This window comes from Bemisia tabaci, chromosome 3 (genome assembly GCF_918797505.1).
Source record: "Bemisia tabaci chromosome 3, PGI_BMITA_v3".
NCBI classification, from domain to species: domain Eukaryota; kingdom Metazoa; phylum Arthropoda; class Insecta; order Hemiptera; family Aleyrodidae; genus Bemisia; species Bemisia tabaci.
Window position 1 is genome coordinate 58,487,321 of NC_092795.1, and position 25,634 is coordinate 58,512,954.

General features: G+C 41.7%; 1 protein-coding gene across 3 annotated transcripts in view; it reads left to right on the forward strand.

The window, feature by feature from the left end:
* The window catches only part of LOC109030732 (protein spitz), a 269,815-nt gene that overhangs the window by 147,789 nt on the left and 96,392 nt on the right, over positions 1 to 25,634 (forward strand). Inside the window, exon 1 of one of the 3 annotated variants that reach the window (XM_019041829.2) lies at positions 3,769 to 4,950. The exons of the other annotated variants lie outside the window; for them this stretch is intronic. Within the exon in view, the coding sequence (XP_018897374.2) occupies positions 4,827 to 4,950 (124 nt within the window). The 5' untranslated portion in view covers positions 3,769 to 4,826. Of the gene's footprint in view, positions 1 to 3,768; positions 4,951 to 25,634 lie in introns of those variants that run through there. 3 annotated transcript variants of the gene reach the window in all.

The window sequence follows — 25,634 nt, forward strand, 5'->3', positions numbered from 1 at the left end:
TACGTAACCTGTAAATTGTTTCGATTTTTATTTTGATACTTTTAAGTTTAGTTATAAATATCGATGAATATTCGTCAGAAATTTTTCGGTGGGGAACATTCGTCGATTAGCGCCTAAATTGCAGCTGGATTAATGAACGGCCTAGGCCGTTCGCGTAATTTGCGGATTTTAGCCAGTTCGCGAGTTGGCTGCTCAGTTTACGGACCGGGCAAAAATATCGGCAGGTCCGCGGACTGGGCAAAAAATTTGTCGGTGGTGCGGGACTTTCGGATCAACCTGTACTTATAAAAAACAAATTGAAACACATAAATTAATATGGAAGTAGAGCAATGGAAAGGAAGCGTGTCGATGCAGGCGCAGAGAAACAACTATTCGTACTTGATGGATGTCTGTGTTGCGTGTGCAAAATTGAAGGCGCTATAGCGCGAGGCAAGAACTCGCAATGCTCCGCTTTACGTTGATTGTGAGGGATAGCTCTTATTTCGGAGAAAAGTTAAAAAGACGAGGCCAGATTAAGTCTCTTCTGTTGTTGAATGTGCTGCTGGCGTAGCATTGAAGCTCCACTACAAATAAAACGCGCGGAAACAAATACAATGCGGAAATAGAGCAAGGGAAAGGAAGCGCGTTGCGGCGCAGAGATACAACTATACGTACTTGATGGATGTCCGTGTTGCGTGTGCAAAATTGAAGGCGCGATGGCGCGAGGCAAGAACTCGCAGTGCTCCGCTATATGTTGATTGTGAGGGATAGCTCTGTTCTGGAGAAAAGTAAAAAAGACGAGGCCAGATTAAGTCTCAATTGTTGTTGGCCCTGCTGCTGGCGTAGCTTTTGAAGCCCCACTACAAAAAAAACGAATGGAAACAGATACAATGCGAAAAGATAGCAAGGGAAAGGAAGCGCGTTGCGGCGCAGAGATACAACTATACGTACTTGATGGATGTCCGTGTTGCGTGTGCAAAATTGAAGGCGTGTTGGCGCCAGGCGTGAGCTCGCAGTGTTCCGCTGTATGTTGCTTGTGAGGTATCGCTTCTGTTCCGGAGCAAAGTTAAAAAGACGAGGCCAGATTACGCCTCTTCTATCTTCGGCTGCGTTGTTCAAGTAGCCTCTGAAGCTCCACTACAAATCCTGAAGTGTTTCAGAATTCTATTTTCAGAAATTCTTTTGTCAGAAATAATCCTATATGATCGAATATTAATTTCAACGGGTTCCATAACCAATTGCCATCAATGCGGATACATTGAAATCATGGATCATATGCGGAAATTACTATTATTTACTCATTTCACTTCATGCATGAAAAAAATCCTGGTCGTAGTGGCTCCTAAATATACAGACTGTCCAGATACGTTTATTAGCCAAAAAATCTAGGAGTCAGGTTTACCAGACGAATGTTGAACTAAACCAGAAAAAGACTTCATTGGTCATTGTATTCTCTGGGAAGTAAATATAGCCATGCTGTCTTTTAATCACTACCTAACTTTTTCAGCTTTTTTTCCGGCTTCAAAAGAAGAATTTTAGCACACATAATCCACGATAAGGTATACAGCGAAGGAGAATTGAACACTAACATTGTGGCCAAAAAGACTTTCTTCTCCCCCACTTCAAATATCCCACGAGGGATAATGTTGCGCTTTAAGTCCCTAAAAGCCCTTCCCCCTCCGTCCCTAATCAAGCCAACCCCGTATAACCGTTGTTTGAGACCATCAAACCCGGGTCACCTGCCCGGGAATCGAACCCGAGATCTCCCGATCATAGAGCAAGCCTTTCAACCACGACACAACAGGAGGCACACAATTAACAAGAGCTATATGCATTGAAGTTTCAAAACACATCCCGAATTTCCAATTTTTTTCTCTTTTTTATTTCTGTTCGTTCTGTCATAACGTATTGCACCAACCGTGCGACGTACCCATCACTTTCTACGGTGATATCACCGTCAAAAGTGGAGCACCTGCCGCCGTATTTGGCGCATTTCGCGATGTGATGCTGCGGTGCGGATAGATTGCGTTACACCACGTTTCTCTACGGTGCCGGTGCGGTGGCCTCAAGATGTAGGTCCCTGGAAGACAGGATTGAACTTGCTTCGCTCTTTGCCTGAGCCTTGCCTTGACGGCTACTCCAACGCATTGAGCACATCCCCTCCTCTCGTATCCTTCCACCATTCATTTGTTCTCACGTGTTTTGATCTGCCTGGCTCCTTGGCCTCAGCATCCGCTGCCTCCACTTTTACTAGCCTCCGATCACTGTTTCAAGCGTTTCGCTTCATTACCTCATCGCCAAATTTTCCCAAAAAGAGCCTCAGGAATGTCCATTCAGTGTCAGAACTCACCTTTGAGTTTCAGGAGCCATGTGGCCCATTTAGCTCCGCCATCGAAGATTTTTCAGGGGCCAAATTAACTTTTTTTCTATATATCATGGCGCATTTTGTGAAAAGTCAGAATCCAATGACGTGCGTCGAAATTTCAAAAAATCACCCTACAGAAAAATTGGGATTTTTGGGGTGAATTTTTAGGGGACACGTTGGCGCAGAGCCTTCATTTTTTAAGCGTCATTGCCGATTTCTTAGGCGCATTTGGCGCGCTGGCGCCTGTGAGTTTCGAACACAGATTTGGACAACTTGAATTTGACGTGACATTTTTGAAAGGAAAACGGTCGTGCAGATTTTTGTGCAAATTTCATTGAGTTTTCTGCATAGTACGAAACAAATTCTTTAAAATTGTAAAAGGATCGGCTCAAACGGTTTCTTGTAAAAACTTTAATTTCCCAGTTAAATTTAGCAATATCTGAGGTGGCTTGGCTCCTTTTTGCTAAATTCGGTCCATTTCAAATTGAAACAATTGAGTCATTCAATGGATGAGTCGCATTCTAGCAGTAGACTAAGATTTTTCTTCTGTATCAGCAGAATATCCTGCATGAATTTCAGGCCTAAAGACTGGGTTGTTCCTCTTTGAAAAAACTCGTAAAATAGGAACGAGAATTTTGGAACTCTCAACGGCACCTAACCGCCATCGCCCCTATTTAACCACAACCCTTCGGAAATTGAGCACCATGGCATTTCTGCATCAATCCCATCCTTTGCACCTTGTAATTCACGCAAAAAAATAGTCGGTGCTGATAACAGAACCTTCTGTTCACAGGGCTCCTGTGCGTTCTTTGTTATACTTACAGAACTTTTCAGTTGGGAAAAGGGAACTTCGGTCTTGAGCAGAAAGTATTCCGTCCTCATAACTAAAACTTCCGTAGGTGTAACAAAGAAAATGCAGGAGCCCTGTGAACAGAACTTTTTTTTTTTTCAGTATTGGGCGCCCTTTGCGTCTTCTCTCGGGAGGAACCCAATCTAGGATTTTAGGACCTTCTCCGGCAACCTGTCTCCTGCTATTCTCTGTTCAAATAACGTTCTGAAAACTCCTCGTGCCTTTGGATAAAACAATCAGCAAGCGACATGCTAGATGAAAAAAATGATGGGTGTTTTTTGGCGTCAGTTTGACAACAGGGAGTTGTGTATGTGAGCGTAAGCGGTTAATAGGTTAAGAGTAAATCTTAAGCCTCACTCTCGGTATCAATGTGTGACTGTGTGATCCGTTCGGGGCTCCGACTCCAGGAGGATCAGGATCAGGATCAGGATCCTCGCGATTACGCAGCTGAACAAAACGAGGCAGCCAAGAGAGCGCGGTAACTTCGGTCATTTCCGCTAGAGGTCGCCCCGCTCCGTCTAGAGTCCTCGGCTGCGTGTGTTCCTCTAGTCGGCTCGCCTCGAGCCCAACCACGCTCTGCCTCTGGTTTAGTACTCTGTGGAGCCATCCGTGTAGCCACATGTCCGTGGCTATCGTCTCGCCGTGTGATAAGTTTTATCTCTCCAAAACACCTCTTCCGTTTTACCCAATCGAAATTATGGCTCTTCCTCATTTTAACTGTACACCCGTTTTCGCGTTCGTGTGTTCAAGTGCGTGAAAAGTTCTATCAAGTTCGTCCCGTTCTTAAAATCCCAGGGATCGGTCCTTTTAATCTTACAGTGCGCGTGCATATTACTGTTTACCGCTGTGAGGAAGGAATATATTTTATCGTCATAATATACTCAAGTGAAAATGTGTCTGATGATTCGGTTTTAACTTCGATCGTGCTCACCGCATTTACTGGATTGAAGACATGCGGCATTTTCAACGGACGGCCGGTTCGATCCTCGCCGTGTTTTGATTCGTCCAGGATGTTTTTGATAACGAATTGCAAGAGGTCGAATAGTGTTTTGAACACGTGCTTCATGACAATCCCGACTGAAACGCTGAAATCATCTCCAAATGCCTGTCGCATCTACTTCGGATGAAAATTGTTCGGTGTGTTGAAACTAAGCTGGAATTTTGATAGTCGTTCGAGTGCGGGATTTTTTAACCAAATTCGCAAATCAAACGAGAGTGATAACACAAATTTTTAATCAAAAGTTCGCGTATTGTTTGAAATTCGTCACCATGACTTCGAATCGACGGAGACCGTTGATATTGAGATTGATTGGTTATCGTAAATCAATTAACTTTCGGTTGATAATGTAATCTATCCGATCTGTTCAATGAGTTTTTCATCATGTACAAGTGACATAAAGTGGTTTTTATAATGTGATCGAATGAAAATAATTCATACTTAACGTTCCGGGGCTAAATCCCCATTCGTGACTTGTTTTAAGCGAAAGTCTTTTTCGCTTTTTTTTTCTTTCGGCCAGTGATAATCTCCCGTGCGGGAATTTCAAGCCGGTTTCCGTCGAAGTGCTTCCGGATAAATGTGTATTTCAATTTAGATAATTTCCCAATTTTAAGAAAAATCAATTAGTGTCAATTATGGAGAACGATAATCTAATTTGTGAAAGTAGACTTTCTAGGACTTGGCCTAGCTTAGGTGATTTTGTTCAAATTGTTTTAGCCAGCATTTCAAGGTTCTACCGATTTTTAGCCAGATTTTCAGGTAAGACTTCCCAAAATTCTTAATCACTAAAAACGGACGATACTGCATATAATGATTATGTCAGTCATCCGATTCAGCTGAATTTTTTTAGTATTTTCGCACGGATCATACTTTGACAAACCCATATCTGCACTTTTACAGAAAATCTAATTAAATCGCTATAAAATACGGTGGTTCCGCAGGTCCCTGGATCCTTCCTTGCGAATAATTGTATTGCATTGCATTTACTGGACATGGTAGATTGCGTCACCTCAGATTCAAGCTCAGCGTATGCTTTCGAATCGTGAGGTGATCATATCAGCGGCTCTGTTTACAAAACTGTTTTTAATCCCATCGCACCTCACCAGTTTCGCTGCCGGAAAAGTTTATCTTTTTCCGGGTGTGGATTCGTTCTCTTCGAAATTAATCTTTTCGTGTATAGATATACCTTCACACGTGGTCCATCAACTGTAACACGCGACAGTTTACATCTCGACTGCGCACAGAGCTGTTTTAAACGCAGCCACCTGAGTGCGGCGAAATATCGACGTTGAAACTGTAAAAACGCATAGCTTTGTTTCAAACTCAACAAAATCCGTAGTAATTTAATTTTTTAAGTTGAACTCGATGTCATTTCTCGAAAGCTCTGCCGATTTTTCCTCTCTGTGTGTTGAATATTTTGTGAAAATTTCAAGTTAATGAGCTTATTCGGTCTCCCTTTATATATCAAGTGGGGGCAGCGATTAAGAAACCCCTTAACCGAAGTATGCGTTTTTGCAGTTCCATCGTCGAAATGCAGTTTCTTATGCACAGGCTTCTGTCTGCTCGTAGAACGTTTTAAAAAAAAACCAATTTCGTGTGTCTAATCAATGCGGTTTTGAGTTTCAACAATACATACACATCCCTTGGAAGGAAAAAATTTTTGGATTGAAAAGAAAGTTTCGTCCTCCCCAATTGTTACATACCCCAAAAAGAGTAAAAAGCCACAATTTAGAATTGACACGTACCGAATTGGAGCATTGTAAAAAAGAACAAACTCGCTCATACTTGAATTCATACGAGAAATTCAAAGTATTAATTTATGATTAATGAAATAATGTGAGAAAAGCAGCCTTGGTAGTTATTGTACATTTGTTGTTATTACATTATTGTATTATCTCTGCAGGTTTAAAACAGGATAGAAAGTAAAACATTTGAACAAGGTATCAAGGCTACTTCTCTCTTTTTATTCTATTATTTATACTTAACGATATTAATATGAAACTTTTTAATTATTTTTATATGGTTAAGAATTCAAAACCCAAGGATTAGTTTTAGGAAATAAGTGATAGAAAGAAAAATCTAAATAATCAGGTCTTGTAATCATTGCGCGAAGTGTCTATCTGACATTACCCCATTATTTACTGTAGAGTAAATACTTATACTAACTGTTAAATAATCTGCACGTCTTTTTGTTCTTGATGTCGTAAAAGAATCTGTGCGCAAGATCCGCCAGTGGTTTTAAGTAAACATAAACGTTCCTTATACGATGGTGTCATTGATGGAAGGATGCATTGTTTTGACGTTTGTTCGTGGCGAAAATAGCAAAATATGTCAGAATATTACCTACCATAAATTGAACGATATGATCTGAACTATACCGCTCCAAACTTTGCTGAAGTGCACTCAGCCGATTAAGAAAAGTTAATAAGCAATCAAGCGAACTTCGCAACTGTCTATATCGTGAGCTCGCACATTGAGTCATTGGTGTCAATAATCCATCACGGGAACGATTAGCCGTCTGAAAATCACAATTGAATTGAAAGTTCTCTATTTTTCTCGATTACTTCAAGTCTTTCTCATTAATGAACTGATGAACAAGTTAATAAAAAACATGATTTTTTACTAAAGTTTTGGTGGCTGACATGTCTATATCCTCATATGAAATTAGAAAAATTATTTAAAATTTGTCCGTACATTTTTCCTCAAACCAGTGATTCAGCATCAACATAGGTGAAGTAGAAAAACTTCATATGGATATACGTATATTTAACTTATATTTTCATATGGATAACAAATCATGAAATTTTGTTTCACTTGGTGCGTGCCCCTTTTTTATTCAGAATGAAAAAATTCAAATCATTGATGATTTTTACTCATAAAACTGAACATCTAAGCAGCCTATTATCTTACAATTAAAACAATGAACGAAACTAAAAAACAGCGAACCGATTAAATCAACTAAGGCTAAAATCAAACTAAAAAACTCAAATTCGCTTACGTCTAATTGCCAGACTAGTTTCGGGAGCTTCAATCGTCTCCCATCTTCAGTGGTTGTTGTCAACAACCACTGAAGATGGGAGACGATTGAAGCTCCCGAAACTAGTCTGGCAATTAGACGTAAGCGAATTTGAGTTTTTTAGTTTGATTTTAGCCTTAGTTGAGCCTATTATCTTATTAATATTTTATTTATTAATCTGCTCTGACAGAGTCAGAATCATGTTTATAGTTTGGTGCCAATGCATAATTGCGGACAAAGATACAAAGTTAATTTTGCTTATAAATCGAATGGTGGCATTTGAAGAGTGTTCATATTGTCGTGTTAAGAAGCCTCAAGAATTATTATGGAAGAGTGAATCTCTCCAACCAATTTTTATGATTGAAAATTGTTTCTTCTTATTTTTCGTCAGGTGCAGAAAAGTGGGAGGCGGGTATAAATGATATGTTTGAGGAATAACAGGCATATTTGCGCCGATACTCATTTCAATCAGAACTGTGGCATTTTGAAGCACATCGAAAAGCCTCTTAAAATATGATTAGGTCTGATTATTACAGGAAATGTTTGCGAAATCACGATTGTCGGCGTGTGTTTCGCGCGAAGGAGCTTCTCTTTTTCATGTTTTATTATTTTCTATTTTATGGGCGTGTGGATTCAACATTTCCGGAATGTTGCGGTACAGACGTGTGAAGTGAGGTTATTTATCGATCGGTGTGTGCTAAAAATGAATCCACCGACATCAATAAAAAACGAAGGGAAAAAAGTATGACGATACTTGCGCCACGAGATGATCGAACATCAAGTCCTGGCGTCTTACCTGTCGGTCCCATGTGTAATTTATCGGGGTTTTTAACAGTCCCCTGTCTCTCAGCAATTTTCCACCAACAACACGATCGCGGATTATCTCTCTGAACAGAATAAAATGATGTCAGGTATGACAACCTCATACTGAATTATGAATTCTTGAATCTCAGCGTAAGAATTGGCCCCAATATTATATTATTCGCTCCGTGAATTGTGGCAAAAAAACAGTTTTGTGTCTCGGCAAAACTGCCAATGAACGATTTACGTTCATAAAAATTAATACTCGTAGTAGTAAACGCAATAAATATATTTAAAAAAAGTGGTGAAATTTTTTTTCCACGTCAGAAACTTAAAAATTACGAAATATCGAAATGTAATTGTTCTGCTCTTCAAGTATGTTTCATTCTCAAAAGAAATATTTTTACATTAGAATAGGTATTCCCAAAAGGGCAACAAATATTTTTCAATGCAGCAATATTACTGGAAAAATCTGGCATGTCGTTAATTGAGATACGTGGTTTCGAAATTTCAAGCTTGTGCATATTGTGCATCTCAGGTGCCTTGTAATTGCACGCGTAGTCAGCATTTGCATAACACGTGATGAGTATTATTTTCTATTTAAGCACGATCACGTCACCGAATGCCGCAGCATCTATTAGTTTTCAGTGTTCACGTGTATTTTCGTGTCTCTTAGAGTGTTTTAACTTGTGTTCCATCGATCAAATCACTACGTTCTGTGCGCCTTCATTAAATTTACGTATCTTTAGAATGTGATCATCGTATTATTACTGATTATTGCCAAATGTTTATTTTACCCATTTTATTCGAGATTGCACTTGAAAGGGGGACTCAAAATAGGGAACCATTAAAACTGAAGGGTTTACTGCATGAAAATGTATAAGGTGTCAATTTTTTCATCGCCTTGAGATATTGCATAATTAAGAATCATTCATTCGATAGCTGATTAATTTCCAATACTTTGTCGTTGCATATTTTTCCCTACAATTTTCTGGCAATTTTGTCCGCAAAAGTACCCGATTATTTCAATTCTTGTTCAAATTCTAATGAAGAGTTTATTGTAAGCATGCCGTGTTCAGAATCTACTGTCCATTGATTCTCAAAGGCGACCCGTTTTTGCAATCAAGACTTGCATGCAGAATGGTCTTCTTGCCAACCTGCTCACCACCAACTACCAGTGTTTACATAACTTACAATTAGCTATGACGCAACCAATTATGCATGTGGACTCAAGTAAAAGTGTTCTTAGCTCCTAGTTGTCTCACGTCCCTGAGCATCCTCCTTTGTATTTTGCACCGTGACCCTTCTTCGTAAATCCTCAGCAGATTCACAAGTGACTTATTCGAGCTTCTTTCCTTCTCAACTCCGTCTTCTCTCAACCGCATTTTAAGCCTCTTTCGTGCAACCTAGTTCATTGCAGTCAAGGAAGCTTTTTAGATAGATAACGTCATGTATCATCCAATATATTCAACCAAGAATTGTGTATTTCGCTCAAAATTGTGGGGAAAAAACATGTTAACTTATTAATGTGAATTTAAGGGGCACATACCAAAGAAATTCATGCAGAATGGATATTGAACCCTTGGAATACATGCAATACACGATTACGAAAGAACGGAGTAGACAATATAAAATCAATAAATCAAAGAAAAATTGGAACGAAGCAACTTCTTTCGAGAATAAACTGGTCTCAAATGTAGCATTCTTCAGTAGTTTATCGTTCATCTTATTTTCTCCCTCCCTCATTTCTCTCTTGTGTAAGCTATTCGCGCCTTTGATTTATGAAGTCCGCCATCAAATGAATTCTCAGCTCCGAAAATCATTCATAAATTATTTAAATATCGGTCTCGACGAGTCTCAAGATTCTATGCCTTGAATACCTTTTTAATAATGCAAACAATAACAAAATCTCTTCCTTGATTTCCCTCTCCCTCCGCCCTCTCTCTTCGTGTGATGATTTCCTCTAAAATCCCAAATCGTAGGGCGTGAGGTAGATGTTCCGAGAGCCAATGTAGTGTGCGGCCTGAAACTCGGTAAAAATCAGCAAGTGTTGAGTTTGATATTTCATTTCCCCAAAATTTAGGGGTGCAAATTGTTCCGGTTTTTTACCGCCGAAGGTTCACAGATTTTGAACACTCTTGAAGTAATGCGATTTTGGCTCAGATCTGTAAGTTATCCAAAAATTGAACTCGATTTTGATGAGCGCGCTGTGTTGACTTTTTTGCCGAAACCCCAACCCCGGTGCAGAAAATTGCGGAGACCTTGAAAAGGTCGCAACTCTGAGAAAATACTTTTTTGCATGAAATTTTTTTCTAAAAAGTTCGAATCCAACCCACTGTGTGACTGGAGTCGGTACGCACCGAATGGGAGCTAACATGTGTCGATCACCGGCAACTGAACGCCGGTTTTTTTTCGGCTCGCAGTGTTTAAACGGGTTTTAAGTTTCATGAGCACAAGTCATTTTTACTCGCGGTCCAACCAAGCGAAAAAATTCAAAATCAAACAGCTAATTTATACGTGGCCGGTGACAAAAAAGACCCTCGCGTCGGTGTCGGACCAATCGCGGCAACCGTACCCAATTTCGTGGCTCCGCCCCCGTCGGCTCTCGATCTGTCCACCCTCGCCCTCTCTTCACCCTATTGTCCTCATATCAAGCTACAACCACCCTCATAATTGTTTGATTACTCAGCCAATAATGGTTTATGTCCGACCTGAACGAAGAACACACCAATTGATTACAATCTTAGCTCTATTAAAATGAGAAATCCTCCGAGTATTCCATTCATGCACTAAATGGCTCATCGATGCACTTTTTGCATCATCGAGTGAGCCAATGTTATAGCTGTGCTGAGAAAAAACACTTTATGAACCAAACCTCCCCTAAAAAACGCAAATTTTCAGGAAAAATTGTGGCAATTTTTATTCCGATCTTTCAATGGTATTAATGTGCAATTTCATTCAAGGTATGCGAAATTTCCCCGTGAAATATTAATAACTTTTCTCAAAATTAATTTTACTCCTTAGCAAGGCAATATCACTTATTCCACTTTTCATTCTCTCTTGTTTTAAAAACATATTTTTTTCCCTACACGCAAAAATCTCGGGTTCAACCGAGTGATTTGTGCAAAACCTATCGACAAAATGAATGACTATTACGTTATTCCTCGATTTCTGACTGAATAAAATGCCAGGTGCGACTATTCCCGGGGGCACGTTCCTAGCTTATCGTTGTGTGTTTGTGTGAGTGTGTCTTTTTCCTCTAATATTTTTACGAGGAAGCTAGTAAAGCATGAAGTGTTAAATATTTCGCGCATCACCTTTCCCGGCTTTTAGAAAGGTGCGAATTTCCCCCGTCAATCGTAATTAGTTCAAAGTCCGTGAGCGATTTGTTCATTAGTCTGTACCTAGTTGCGGGCGGGTGGTTTACCTGGCATCTTGTGGAAATTCCTGAGTCGAGGAAGTTTGCCGAGACTTCCATCGAGCCACAATGACGCTATTAAACGTTTAGTATCTCATCTCGAAAGCTCGGTTGCCAATTTGAAAGAGAATCTAACAGTTCCATCCGTCACCGGTCTGAAAATCTGAGTTTAAATGCACCGATATACCGTACGCAAAAACCAAAGAAATAGATTTTTGCAGCGGATACTCCAATCGGATCGATTTTTTTTTTGAAGAATCATTTTTTTTCAAAAGAACCTAAGCAATTATACTGAGATTGATTCATTCTTAAAAATAGTGTATTTTTTAACGCCAGTAGTTTCACGAAGTTGAACAACCTCCCCTCTCTTTAGGACCGCAGCTAGTGCAGTGAAAATGGCGGCTGCAGCGAGGAGACCCGACCTGCCGTGCTAAGGAAAAACACCGTATGAGCCTTCAGCCGTTGCCAAATCGCCTCCGTTAAAATACTTGTTTCAAAGGACATCGACGAATATTTTTTCCTGAAATTTCCAGGTACTATAAATCGAACTGCGAATGAAATTCGCCGAGAAAGGAGGAAAATAAACACAAGTTTCCTGGAAAATCCGAATTTTACAGCAGAAAATTTGGCAACGTCTGTAGGCTCATACGGCGTTTTTCCTGAGGACGGCGCACAGTGGATCGAGTCAACTAGAGAGGTCGGACACGAAATGTTCGACTGAAACTGCAAATTTTTACGTATTTTTCATCGCATTTTACATTTCAAGGAGTGCTTTACGAAGAAAATTTTACCAGGAAACCAATAAAACCACTTTTAGAACCTCAAAGTTTTGCATAAACGGAGTTATAAACGTTTAAAGTTTCCAAATTTTGTCCGACCTCTTCTATTTCCTCGATCCATGGTGCGGCACACAGTGGACCGAGTCAATAGGAGAGGTCGGACAAGCTTTAGAAACTTTAAACGCGTATAACTCCGCTTATACAACAAAACTTTGAGGTCCTAGAAGTGTTTTCAGTGGTTTCATCGTAAAATTTTCTTCTAGGAACATCCCTTAGAAATTAAAATGTGACGGAATCAACATAAAAATTTGCAGTTTTAGTAAAACATGTCATGTCCGACCTCTCTAATTGGCTCGATCCACTGTGCGGCAGCGGTGAGGGCGACGAGAGCCGCGAAGACGGCGCGGTTGCGTCATCGATGAAAGGTCGCTTGCATCAGCGATGAAAGGTGAAAGCGAGAGAGGCGGCTAGTCGCGACGACCGCGAGGCTGCTAGACGCACCGCGCCGCGACGCGATGGACGCCCGCCGCCGCCGCGACGCGACTCGCGACCGGCGACCGACAAGAGGAATCGCCCGCAGGGTCACCGTGCCCGACTTGGAGCCGAGAATCCGAACCTCAGCGAGTCCTGACCCACTTCCATTTATCTTCGCTCGGAAATATTCCCGGCCCCGGCCCGAATAATTGTTTTCGTCCACCTCGTGGCACGTTGTCGCTTCTGCAGACGCTTTTCATAACGTGTCGTTCTCGTCAAATACGACATAGCCCTAGTAGCTACGATTGTCAGGGTTGCCACAGTCAGGGGATACCGGGAAATGACATAGAATTTTAAAAAGTCAGGGAAAACCTGGAAATGTCATGGAAAATGACGAAAATGTTAGGGATAAAGTGATTATCACCTGTATTTGCTCTCTAGAGTGGGTTTGCCGTTTCAAACAACAAGTTTTGCCCGAAAACGATTTATATTTATGTCTTTTTGACCATCTGACATGTCTTCAGTTGTCAGGGAATTTCACCAAAATGTGCCAGGGAAATCATGGAATTTTATTTTCTAGATTTGGTGGCAACCCTGGATTGTTACAACTCTCAAAAACTGTCATAATTTTCGTTTCAAGAACCATTTTTTGAATTTTTTTCCAAGAAAAATCATAAAATGTAAAATTAAAGTAGAAATCTCTCGGGGGGCATTCATACAATACTTAGGGCTCCAGGTGGAGGGGGGGGGGGGGTTGAGGAGAGCGTTAGACCATTTTGTGTTTACGTGCTCCAGATCTATGTCACAAGAGCGTTACAAGGGAAGGGGTAGTAATACCGGCAAAGTGCGTGACGTAATTTATGAACACTCCCCTCAAATAGTGTTAAAAAAGCTCCTCAAATATCAACTACAGTTATTTAACACTGAAAATAATTGAAAAAATGATCAAAAACTCCGTACTCTGTGTTCTTTGTGTGTACTCTGTGTTAACTGCCGAGGCGAGGAATGCTGAATTTTTCGCTTGTCGTTTTTGTATTTTATTTCTCCGAAACTTAAACAGCCTCATGAACTCGATCCATCGCTGATAGGTTGCGTGTTACCTACGTTACGCTCGGCTCATAATCACGTTAGTATAGGTGATTAGACAGCCACTAATTTGTTATCTTCAACTCTTAGAATTAGTTTTCGTAAAACAACTGTAAAACGGCTCCTGTACTCAAATTTTTCAGGCGTTGTCACTCTCTGAAATAACCCGTCATTACTGCGCATCGTTAACCGGTAATAATTGCCGCACTCCGAGACCTCACTTATCGTCGTTTCTTTCTCGAAGGAACGTAACTTATTTCATTGTTGACGACTTTCCCCTCGCAAATTGCACATTGACCAGGAGAATATTTGTCATTCCTAATTGAAAATTTCACTGATTTTTCCTCACATTTCATGCAAAATTCAGGCAAATTTTGGATAAAATCGCACCGGTACATTTTTGCAAAACAAATCAATTGCCCAGTCAATTTTGCAGCCTTGAAATGGAGTAACGCTCTTTCGCACAGGAGACCACGTTATTTTCCTCACGTTTTCAGCATGTCTAGGACTATTGACATGAATGCATTAAACGAAATTCCCGATGAATCGTATTAGTCGTAGAAGTAGTACAATGCCTAGACATTAACTTTCTGGATCTGGAAAATTATCCCAAGAAAAATATCCATTTACTATTCAAAGATGAGTTGGTAGCGAACTTGGATGAGTGCAGGAAAAGAAGGTCCCAAGTGCTTCACTGCTTCAGTGCATACTTATCTCAGATTTCCTTACTTTTCTAGTACTGTTTGACAAAATTTAAATCCAAAAATTTTAACCTTCTTGATAGGCGTGCTTATTGGTATAAAGTGACTTGGTTTCAAGCCGGATGATTCTTGAATTGCCGCCAGAACATTTCCTCTTAAATAAGAATATGTGTAGTCGCTTGGTTCGAGCAGGTTTCTTCGTTACAGAAACATTTTTCATCGCTTCAAGAGGACATGTTTTCAAGAGAAATTCTAGGATAAACAAGGGGCTTGGAGGACAAGACGCACGCACAGAACATTTTTTGAAAAAATCGATGTATTATAAATAATTTTGATTGAAACTATTTAAATTATATTCTGCGGAACAAGCACTACTGAAATCTAATTTTCATGCAGTTTAAAGTGAGTTTGAACTTTCTTTTCGCCCCGCGTTTCTGTAACTTCAACCGCATATTTCTCTAAAAGCAAAAACTGCCCCTATGCGCCTTCCCCTCCAAGTCCCTCATCCTTGCTCGAAACAAGTCTTCTTTCCAGTGCAGGGTCACGCACTGGCGGATCCAGCAAATTGGCAACATTGCTTTTTTCCATTTAAACTTATGGAAATGTATCGATTCTCGGAGGAGCCAGCGCTCCGACAAGAATCGATTATTTGACATAGGTTTAAATGGAGGGAATCCGGTGTTGGCAAATTGCTGGATCTGCCTCTGGGGTCATGCGCCCCACGAAAGAAGAGAATCGGTGAGACGCCCAGATGACAGACTATTAAAGAGGTAGATGGCGTGATTTCTCTTTGTTGAGTTGAATTTCCATGTTGGTTTTCAATTTGCCGAGCTTGGATTGGGCCCCGGCCGTGGGCTTGGGCTCCAATCGAAGCTTGGGATCTGCTCGGGTGGTTGCATTCCCATCTCCCACGCATGCGCAGACGCGCACATTCCCAGTCCTGAGTCCCACGTCCGAGGACTCAGCTGCCGTGCCAAGGAACAACGCCGTAAGAGCATTTAGGCGTTGCCATATTTACTTCAATAAAACCGAATTTACTGGAATAATTCTGGTTATTTTTCCTCTGATTTTCTAGACAATTTTGTTCGCGATTTAATCTAAAAACCGAAGATTTCAAGGAGATATATGTGTCGAAGGCAAATAGTCTAATCAGGCATTTTCTCAAATGCCTAGGCGAATAGTCAAATATTCTTACTTTCGTTTAGCTTTCGTTCAAGCATGGTTTCATGTCGTTTACACCATGAACTTTTTGTTGGTTCTCATTTTTCCATCTTTTTTTCCTCTTTTTTTCTTACCAAGATGGACTGATCCAAAACACTTCTTATTTCATTCTCCAAGTACCAGTTCGTGCAATAATGTATGCGTGTAAGTAATTCTGGTCGCGCTCGTATTTGTGTGCCGAAGAGATAAGGTTAGCCTTGACAGCAAGTTAAGAATGAAGACTTGAAACAGCTTCGAAGTGATAAGGTGGACAATGCATCATGACACATATGTCGGCACTAATGGTGCAACTTTCCGCTTTTTTTTTACCTACCAACATCCGCGACAACGGCCGTAATAGAACAGCATTGACAAGCTTAAAAATGATAGTTTTTGAAAATAACTTGGTTCTCGGTGAATCTTTTTGGTTTGTTTAACGAAGCGCAACTCCTTTCATAATAGAATATTTTACCTCGAATTGCCCGAAATTCGCTTTGGAAGGATTCTATCGAGTATTACTATTTATAAATTATCCAGAGAGAGGTAAATGTAAAGTCAGATGCGAATAAGTTATTTCAAATACTCGAAATTTTTCTAATAACCGTTGAATAGTAAAGTACGTAAAATCGGAAATGTTGCGTGTTTGATCTATCCTCTTCAACCATAATTTCTAAACGCTAATTAATAAAATAATCTTAAAAACCCAATGCTTATCCATGTGTAGCTACAATTTTTAATCCAAGCGTAGTTTTTTTACTGGTAGAAAAACTAAAAATTATGTGAACTAATTTTTTAAATAAGCAGCAAAATTTCTTTTATTTATTTCTCTTGCCATTTCTCTTTTTTATCTAATTTTCCCGTGATCCTGAAGGGAATGCCACTGTATTCTGCCATGCTAAGGAAAAACGCCGTAAGAACATTCGAGAGTTGCCAAATTTTTCCGAACAAAATATGTATTTTTGAAGAAAATTATGCATATCTTCCCTTGAAATATTTAGGTATTTTAGATGGAATCGGGAACAAAATTGTCTAAAAATTTAGAAGTAGTAGAAGAAGTATCTACAATTTTCCAGGAACATCCGTTTTTTGTCGAAGGAGTTAAGGCAACGTCTGAAGGCCCACACGGTGTTTTTCCTTAGCACGGCAGTATTGCAAAAGTGAAATCCACCCTGTGAATGAGATCCTGACCTTCACTTAGCGCAATGCCTGTCTGGATCCTGTACAACTGAGGCCGAAAGTGGATTGTAGTGGAGACAGACGACAAGCGAGGTGCCGCGCGGCGGCTTCACTTGGCAGCGACCTCGACTTTTAAGCGACTGAAAATAACCTCGCACCACAACTCGGAAGGGTACCAACCACCCTCCACCCTCTTTCACAACGTTATCAATTCAAGCTTTGCGTAACTTAAGTCCTTTATCTTATAATTTATTTTATTTTTTTCCCCCTCCGTCTTTTTATTGTTTGTTTATTTTACCGACCACACTCGTGCGCGCACTGGAGCCGCGATCACGCCAAATCTCGCCGCAGGGGTCCTTCCAGCAAGGGAGGGCCTCGCCAGAGAAGGGCCTTTAACTCTGAAATCCATCTTTCTTGTTTTTTCCCCTTCTGTTAATGTTGGTGTTTGTAAATTTATAAATTATTATCCTCCTTTATTCTTAATAATTATTCGTGAACGTGCTGAAATATTTATACCACTTTATCAGCGCTCAGTGCAATCTAAACGGAAGAGAGATTGTCCCTTGCCTTTCTTCTTCTCCTTTTTTTTCGTGAAAACAAATCGGTTAGTAGGGTTATGATATTTTCATTTCGTCAAGTGCTTCAAATTGTGTGTCTATTTACGCCTTCAGTGGGCGTGATTTGATCCAAGGTACCAAGTTCCGGGTTCAAATGAGAAGTTTGTAACACAGTGTAAAATATTACCCTGGTTATGATTATTTTTGTCTAATACCGTTACAAAACTAATCTCCGTTTTTTTTTAGAATATTAAGGTTCAAAAAAGGAATTACAAAATTAAATCTTTTCCTATTCTTTTTGAAGCCGCAATTACGTATCGAGACAAAACTTAGCAAAACTAATAATTCATCTTTGAGGAGAGGAACTCCGTTCTAGTAGCGTTTACTTAGTCATATTTAGAAGGAAGGAATTAGTATGATAAAAAAGGTAAGCGTGTATGTAACGAGCAACAAGAAAGGAAGAGAGTCGCTTTCCAAAAGAATATTTAAGAGTTGGGTGAACGTACGTTTTCAACACCTAACGAGAATAAAAATGAATCTCGAATTTTGCAGACAACTTTATATGTTTTTTATTTTTTTTGCACCGTAGAGCTAGAGACCACAACTGTGATAATATTCTCGGGCAATTCGCACGCCGTCAGAGCGCATTTAGACGGAATTTATTTTTGGGAAACCCTCGAGATATGGCGCATAGCGAGGGGGAACCGCGCGTCTCGTCGCGGTCGCGAAATGAATTGATTGAAGTTAGGTTTTGAAGTGGCCCGGAATCCCAAATCCTTTGACTTGCTGGCCTATATTGTTTGTTCGGCCCGACGCGACACCAGACAAGGCTCCCGCCAGACTCCGGCATCAATGCCCAATAACCCTTTTCCCGTTCGCTAAAAAGGAAGGAGAAGAACAAACGAAACTCAACCTATTATTAGTCAAAAAACCTGCGGGGTAAAAAAGTAGATCAAGACGAAATCAAGGAGAATCGCAGTTGTTTAACCCGACAATCGTGATTTCGCCTTCTTTCGGCGTATTTTTAGTGGCGGCTCTTCACTTTTTTGCGCGCTGTAATTCCAACGTGCTCAGCCGCTCACCCTTTACTGCGAAAGTTCGTTCTCACCAGCTCTATCAGTCTCGTCAACGGTCCATGTCTTGTGTCCTAATTCGACGTTGCCCTCACGACAGGAATTTCACAGGTCTATTCTTGCAAAAAATTGAATTGTTTGAGTTAATTTTGCAACCTTGGAATCCAGTTTCTTTCTATCGTCCGGAAAACTACGAATCAAGCACGTAAATAGTAAATTCTGGTAGATTTGAGTGGGCATTTAAGAATGTGTCTCTCCTCTCCCGTGTAGCGTTCTTCTATGGGTTCGTAACACAGAAAGGTTGCAGTTCGAATGATTTCCTACCTCTGTTATTCAAAAGCCATTAATGTTCGTGCGGTTTATGATTTTTTACTGCGTTGCTTTCTGCTTTTCCACGGCAGCTTCCTGATTCGGTGGCTGTTATAGCCATTTTTCTCTCGAGCAGATTGAAGGGGCAGGCGCTTTCAATTTTCCACCCGTCAGCTACTGATTCAATCAAGAAACCGTAAATCTCGGTGGAGCAGAGTCGCGTTATTGCGGTTGGAGCAGTTTTATTAAAGCTCTCCGTCAGTTAATCGTTATTTGAGAAGAGTAAATTATTAAAGAAAAATGAGATGGATTGTGTGCAACATAGTTCCTTTTAGCATAAATGCGTCCAATTTTCCGAGTAACGAGTGACGGAATTCGTTGTCACTTTTTTCCGGTTTCGATACATGCATCAAACATCCATCTTCATGGCAGTGGCGTTCTGAGATATTAAACTAATGACCTTTTCAGAATTGATCGAACGAATCTGCAACGTAACCTCCGTTTAGTCTTCCTCGAATCAAATCAAAGAGCCTCCTACCTGCCTCCCGCCGCACAGGGGTAATATGGATTATGAAGTGTTGTTTGCATAGTTTTCACTCTCTGTAGAATCGCTCTATTCCATGTATCTGTCACCTGAGTTATTTACGATCACGAGTGAAGTTCAAATAAGGATCTAGGGCAGATTTGGGATGGCACCTAATTTCCAAACGTATTAACAGAAAAGGATATGTGTTCATCACACTGTCAATATATGCGAGCGACTTAATCGTCGGTTGTTGCTCATTTGCCTGTTGCGGGAAATTTGCTGTTAGTATCTGGTATCTCGTTAGATAGACTCTCCGAAAGGTTGGGTAAATCTAATGTAATGACAGAGCGATGGAGTCCATAAGCGTTGCCAAATTTTTATTAAGCCATGAAGAACTAAGCTTTCATGCGAATTAGAAACGTTGTATGCTCATTGTCTTGGTAATAAAAACTGGTCGTGGAGTCAAATACAACCATATGATGAAATATTAAAAAATTCTAAAGCAAGCTCACTCGCACTCATTTAAGTGTAAGCGGGTACTCTCAGAAAATGAAAAAACTAAACACTTATTTGAATGTTATCAGGTTTGAATGGTCATCATTGAAAAATGCACTACTATTTGTTTTGGTAATTTTAATTCAAATCTACCACATTACTATGGTAATGAAATCTTCCGCAAAATTTACCGGAAACTCTTATCTTATTATAAGAAATTTGCAGCGTTCGATCGTTATAAGACGTTTTTCCACAGCATGGCAGAGTAATTTTCAGTCGAATAATGCTATTGATGAAGAGAGTTATTACGCGTGGCGTGTGGAAACGGTTTGCAGACGAAATTGCTCTACCGAACCATCATGCTTGCCCCGTACCGCGGGCGAGGTATCATTATAGTGGTCAAGGTTGGCTTTCTTTTCCCCGAATTCAATTCCATCGGGATTTTTGAACCCTTCCGCTCAGGATTGGCGTCGATCATGACCTAGTCCCCATATTGAAGATAATACGAGGCAAATCACTGTTCAATTTTTACTGGGTCCGTGGAAATGAAGACACTCCCTTGCGTTAGAGGAGCGACGAAATGTACTAATTCAAGTAGGTGTTTTAGCGCACGGGCCAGAAATTGTAGTTCCTTGCTGCAGAATGCAGTTCAGTTGTCGAGGATACCAAGTTTTTTCATGGTTTCTCCGAACTTGACTTTCGGCAGTTAGGCCCTTCCTCAAACAAGCCGTTCGCTGCTGGAGGCGGGCGATGGGTCCTATCAGTAATAAACGACTACGCAGTGCGGATGCTGCGCGGAAGCTGGGAGACGGAGGCACGGGCCACGGCACGCGGCTCCGCTCGGCGGGGGGGGGGGGGGGGGGGGGAGCGGAAGCGCACCTATCCTCATTTGGGAGTACTCGGGAGTTTCAGTGGCAGTCCAAGTGGGAACAGCTGTTCATTACTGGGCATTCACGACGGCGCTACGTCTCTCCTCTTATTAATCCCCGGGCGATCTCCGGAGTCGAGGCGAACCGAGTCGAGTCAAGTCGAGTTCGGTCGTTTTTAGCCGATCCCGGTGACAATGCCATAATCAGGCGCGAGATACACGTGTGTTCCACGCCGCGCCGCCGAGAGCCCCGCAAGGTGAACGCTTGTGCCCGTTGCCGAATTGGCCCCCGACGTCAGCCCCCCCCCCCCCCCCCCCCCCCAATACTGATGAGTAGAAACCGAATGGAGAAGGCGAGGTAAAACGGTGACCATCCCGCAAATCCACCGGCTAGCGTCATAATGAGCCCAGGGTCATTAGATCGGGTAAGTCCTGGGGATCAAATTTCCATAAGGTCACCCATGTAACCCTGAAATACGTATCAAAATTGACTGAAATTCACAGGAACAGAACAAGAAACCCTTGGCCCCTCTCCCTGCCGACCCTTGATAAAACCCTTGAATATGCTGCACTGCTTATGGTAGAATAGTGGTCAGGTCGATTCAGAGTCAACGGTACAGGCTAGCGAAAAGTCCGTGACTTTTTCTCCAGGTCGGATTTCTTTCACGGCAAGTCAGTGGGCCTTCAATTTTTAGTATAGGCAACCCGAGCTCTTTCGTGGTCGAATAGTGGTATCATCGTGAAATGGCACGGTCTCTCGGTTCCCTCATACCCATGGGGTTTGTCGTCTTTAACGTCTCGTAAGTTCGCCTTCAAATTTTAGTGTAGGCAACACAACCTCACTGATGGTCGAATAGTGGTATCCATCATCCATACGATCCTTTTAATTGGAAGCGGGTGGTTGTACTGGGCAAAAGGGCAAAGGCGCTTTTGCAAGCTCAGTCCGGGAAAAACCGAGTCGGGTGATGCCGAGTGAAGTAATTGAAGGCAAATTGTACAACGTGGAGAATTGGACTATATTTTGCAATTTGGAACTATAAATTCTAGCCCGGTTTAAAAACAACGTATGTGCCATGAGTTTCCCAATGCACATAAGTATTTTTCCAGAAGAGCCAGGATTTATAGCTCCAAATTGCAAAATGCAGTCCAATTCCTGCCGACTATCGGGGTTGACGATTTCCCGTGCTAATTGAATCTCCCACCCCGCCGCAAAAAAGCAAGTTCCGCCACCTACATCGAAGAACGACCGCGTTTTTCTAGCGCAGAAGACAAGTTTTTTCCCGCGCATCAAGGCAACGCGTCTTACTTTCACGCGGTGAAAACAATCAAGAAACCAATCAGGGTATTATTAAAAGTTGCAAAAGCAAAGGATGCAATTCACTCGGAAGCAGGACGCGAAATTAAATAGGCTCGCTGAGTAAATCATAAATTTCGCGGTCAGAGCCGCTGGAACGGCGGCCTACACACGCACACACGCTCGATATTGGTGTGTGTGGGTTCGTCAGTCCTCAAAGGTCAGTGAAATGGGCGTGAACGGAAGCTTTCGTCCTACGAGCTGTCTCGAAGCTGAGAAATGTAGCGACGAGCTAGAGTCTAAACCAAAACAGCTTGCAATCAGCTTTGTTCCCGCGCGTCGTCTGCAAGTGAGCAAGAAAGTCCTGCAGCGCTGAGAAAAAACACCGTATGAAACTTTGGATGTTGCAAAGTTTCCTTCGATAAAATATGAATTTACCGTGAAAGTTGTGAGTATTTTTAATCCGATTTTTCTGACAATATTGTTTGCTTTTTGATCTGACATATCCAACAATATTAAAGAAAAGTATGCTTAACTTCCTTCCAAAATAAACGTTTTATCAGAGGAAATTTGGCAACTTCCGACAGTTCATATGGCGTTTTTCCTTGGCACGGCAGAATAAGTCTCCGCCCGGATGCTCCCCAGTGGCGTGGCGTGCTTTGCGATGTATCGATTGATCCGTCATTTAAACCTATGGAAAATGATCGATTAACAGGTTGTTCGCAGCAAACATCTTAATAATCGATTCTTTACCGTAGGTTTAAATTACATAACAATCGATGTATCGCAATTCACGCCACGCCACTGATGCTCCCCTGAGTTTGTCCCTTCTCCCGTCGTCTTAGCAACAAAGTCCTCTTTATCACGCTGAAGCTTCTATCTTCACTAATTTCTTTTTTTAGTTTTAACTTTATTTTTTTTTACATTATTAGAAGCTGAAGAGAGAGAGGATACGAAAAAAATTTAAACCACTGCCATCATGAAACCATTCTCAGACATTTAAGAGGTATTTCAACTTTCTCCAGAACGCGAACGAATGTTGATTAATTCCTAACTATTAATTAGGAGGCTTTAGGGTATAGTAGTAAAGGGGGCTCAAGTATTATTGAACTCATTTTGTTCAGGGTTCTCTACCCCTCTTCCCCTTTCGTGATGTCATTTCCTCCCGAATGTAAGAGGAGGTCGTTCTCTAACGAACTGTCTGATCTACTAAAACTATTCCTTTAAGGAGGTTATATACGAAAAAAATGACGATATTAGCAAGGATGTGAATATATTTCTTGCGAAACCCACCTTAGTTGCGTGCTGGCACGAGAATCGAAGCTCAAGGTTCCCTATGAGTCTAGTTTATTTGTCGAAAAAAATGTAATATTCTTGGCCTAAATAGTTTCGACACCCTGCTCTACAGCGAGCCGTAGACAGGTGCCTCCGGGATTTATTTCGGAGGTGGCATGTCCACTTGGGAGGCGCTCTGCGAGGGCAGTCAGGTATGTCTCGGCAATTTGCTCGCGTTCGTGCATTCATGGTTGAATGACTTTCGGAGGCCCAGTCAGTGGGTCGGAGCCTCTCTCCAAATTTCGCAAATTACATTAATTGCGTGTAAACTTAATTAAGAAAACGGCAAAATATGCGAGTTTCCTGTCTGAGGTGGAGGTGTGGGTGTTGGCCGTCCGGCGGGTACGTGTAAGACTGCAAGAGTGATCCAGGGTATCCGTTCGTACGAGGTGAGTGGGTATCGCTCTTATTCTTGTTGACACGGACGCCTCCCGTTGCCAGCTCCTCACAATTCACTCCCATTTCCAGGCCCCAACGATGCTCAAGCCAAAGCTCGCGTCCGAGTTAACGCCGCAAATGATTTCGGCCCAAAAGTCAAAAGTCTGTCAAGAAATCTCAGCAAGAAAAATTTCACCAGGTCTAGAAGAAGGAGCTCTGGTGATTTCTCACAGTTTTAATTGGACGTATTTCTACCAAACAGACCTATGTGGAAGTGAGAAATATGGGGTGTGCTCGTTAGTTCTCTTGCGTAAGAGTGAATGAGAATAATAAAGCGCCAGTGACGTCAGCGGCAATGAGGGAGCGGGAGCGGAACGAGGGCAACGTCGTTGGGACGCTTTAACTCATGAGCCCTGTCCACAACGCTTTCTTGCCCTGCCCGCGGCTCATGACTCCCGCATCCAGTTGACACATAGGTCTGTTTGATAGAATGCAATATCCCGCTTTTCCAATTCTTCAAAAGGAACCACGCCCACTTTTACATTGCTTCTTATGCAGATTTATAGAGCACACCCCATCTTTCTCACCTCCACATAGGTCTGTTTGGTAGAAATACGTCCAATTGCATCTCGTATCATGTAAACAAATTTTGAAGCGTGGCTCGCGATTGAACAGGAAGAATTTTCGAAAATTTTTACAGACTTGACGAAAGTTAAGAATGAAGTTTATCGGCTGTAAGTCCGTACTGAAGGGCAATGATTCATGGGCTATTATACCTATTTTCACATTAGTGAACGACTCGGCTGTAAATCTTTTTTTAAAGTTCGTTAGGAAAGTGAAAAATTCGTGTTCCCAAACACAGATCTCTTTGATTTTCTTTTAAAAATTCAGGTTAAGACGAAAAAGAAAAATTGCACAAAACTGAAACTGGTCGAGGCAACTCAATATTTCACCTTTTGACGTCTAGAACAACAAATTTTGCCCGGAAATTATTTCAAATGTATGTCTTTTTGGCTGTTTGGCATATCCTCAAATTTCAGGGAATTTTACTCAAACGTGCCAGGAAAAGCAGGGAAACGTCTGGGAACTTGATTTGCTAAATTTTGTGGCAACCCTGGAACCACCTAGAGACGGAAATATGGTTTAAGAAGCCAAAGCGTAGTCCTAGTGGATAGGGGAATGATGAACGGAGCAGGCGGGAGTAGGGTCATGTGGCTCGGGGGGCGGGGGGGGGGGGATGTCGTGGTAGAGAGGTAAATAAAGATTGCCAATAGGTTTTCAGGTGGGTGAAACAGGCGTCTAGGCGTCATGAGCCGGCGCGGCGCGGCGGCGCACGGTGGACCTTGTCTATCAGAGAGGCCGGACATGAAACCTTTGACTAAATCTGCAAATTTTGATGTTTATTTCGTCACATTTTACATTTCAAGGGGTGATCCTAGGGGAAAATTTCGCGAGGAAACGAATGGAACCACTTTTAGAGCCTTAAAATTTTGTATAATCGGAGTTTTAAGCGCTTGAAGTTCCCAGTTTTGGTGCTTTTCCTCCTGTTGATTGGGTCGAGTGTGCGGCGGGGCAGCGTGCGATGAGCGGCCGTGACCGAAAGGCAAGGCGACCCGCGTGAGTGCGCGCCGGTCCCGCGGTCTCGCGAAGTCGCGACTCCTAGCGCACCCGAGTGCCATCGACCTCTCCAGTCCATCTGTCTCCGGTGAGGCGCTGGTCGCCGCCCCGAAAAACCTCCTTTTACTTGACATCCTCTTAAGCAGCTGTGAACGAGACGCCGAAAAATTAGCGCCAGTATTGTATACTTCGTCAAGGGATTTTTTATCTTTATATATGCCAAGTTTAGGGTGACTAGTTCTTGAAAATTCTGGGAATTCCGCTTTTGAACCTCGAAATTTGTCAAAATCAGAATCGGTTAAATTTTCTCTTCAAAATGTCTAACAGTTTCCTGGTAAAA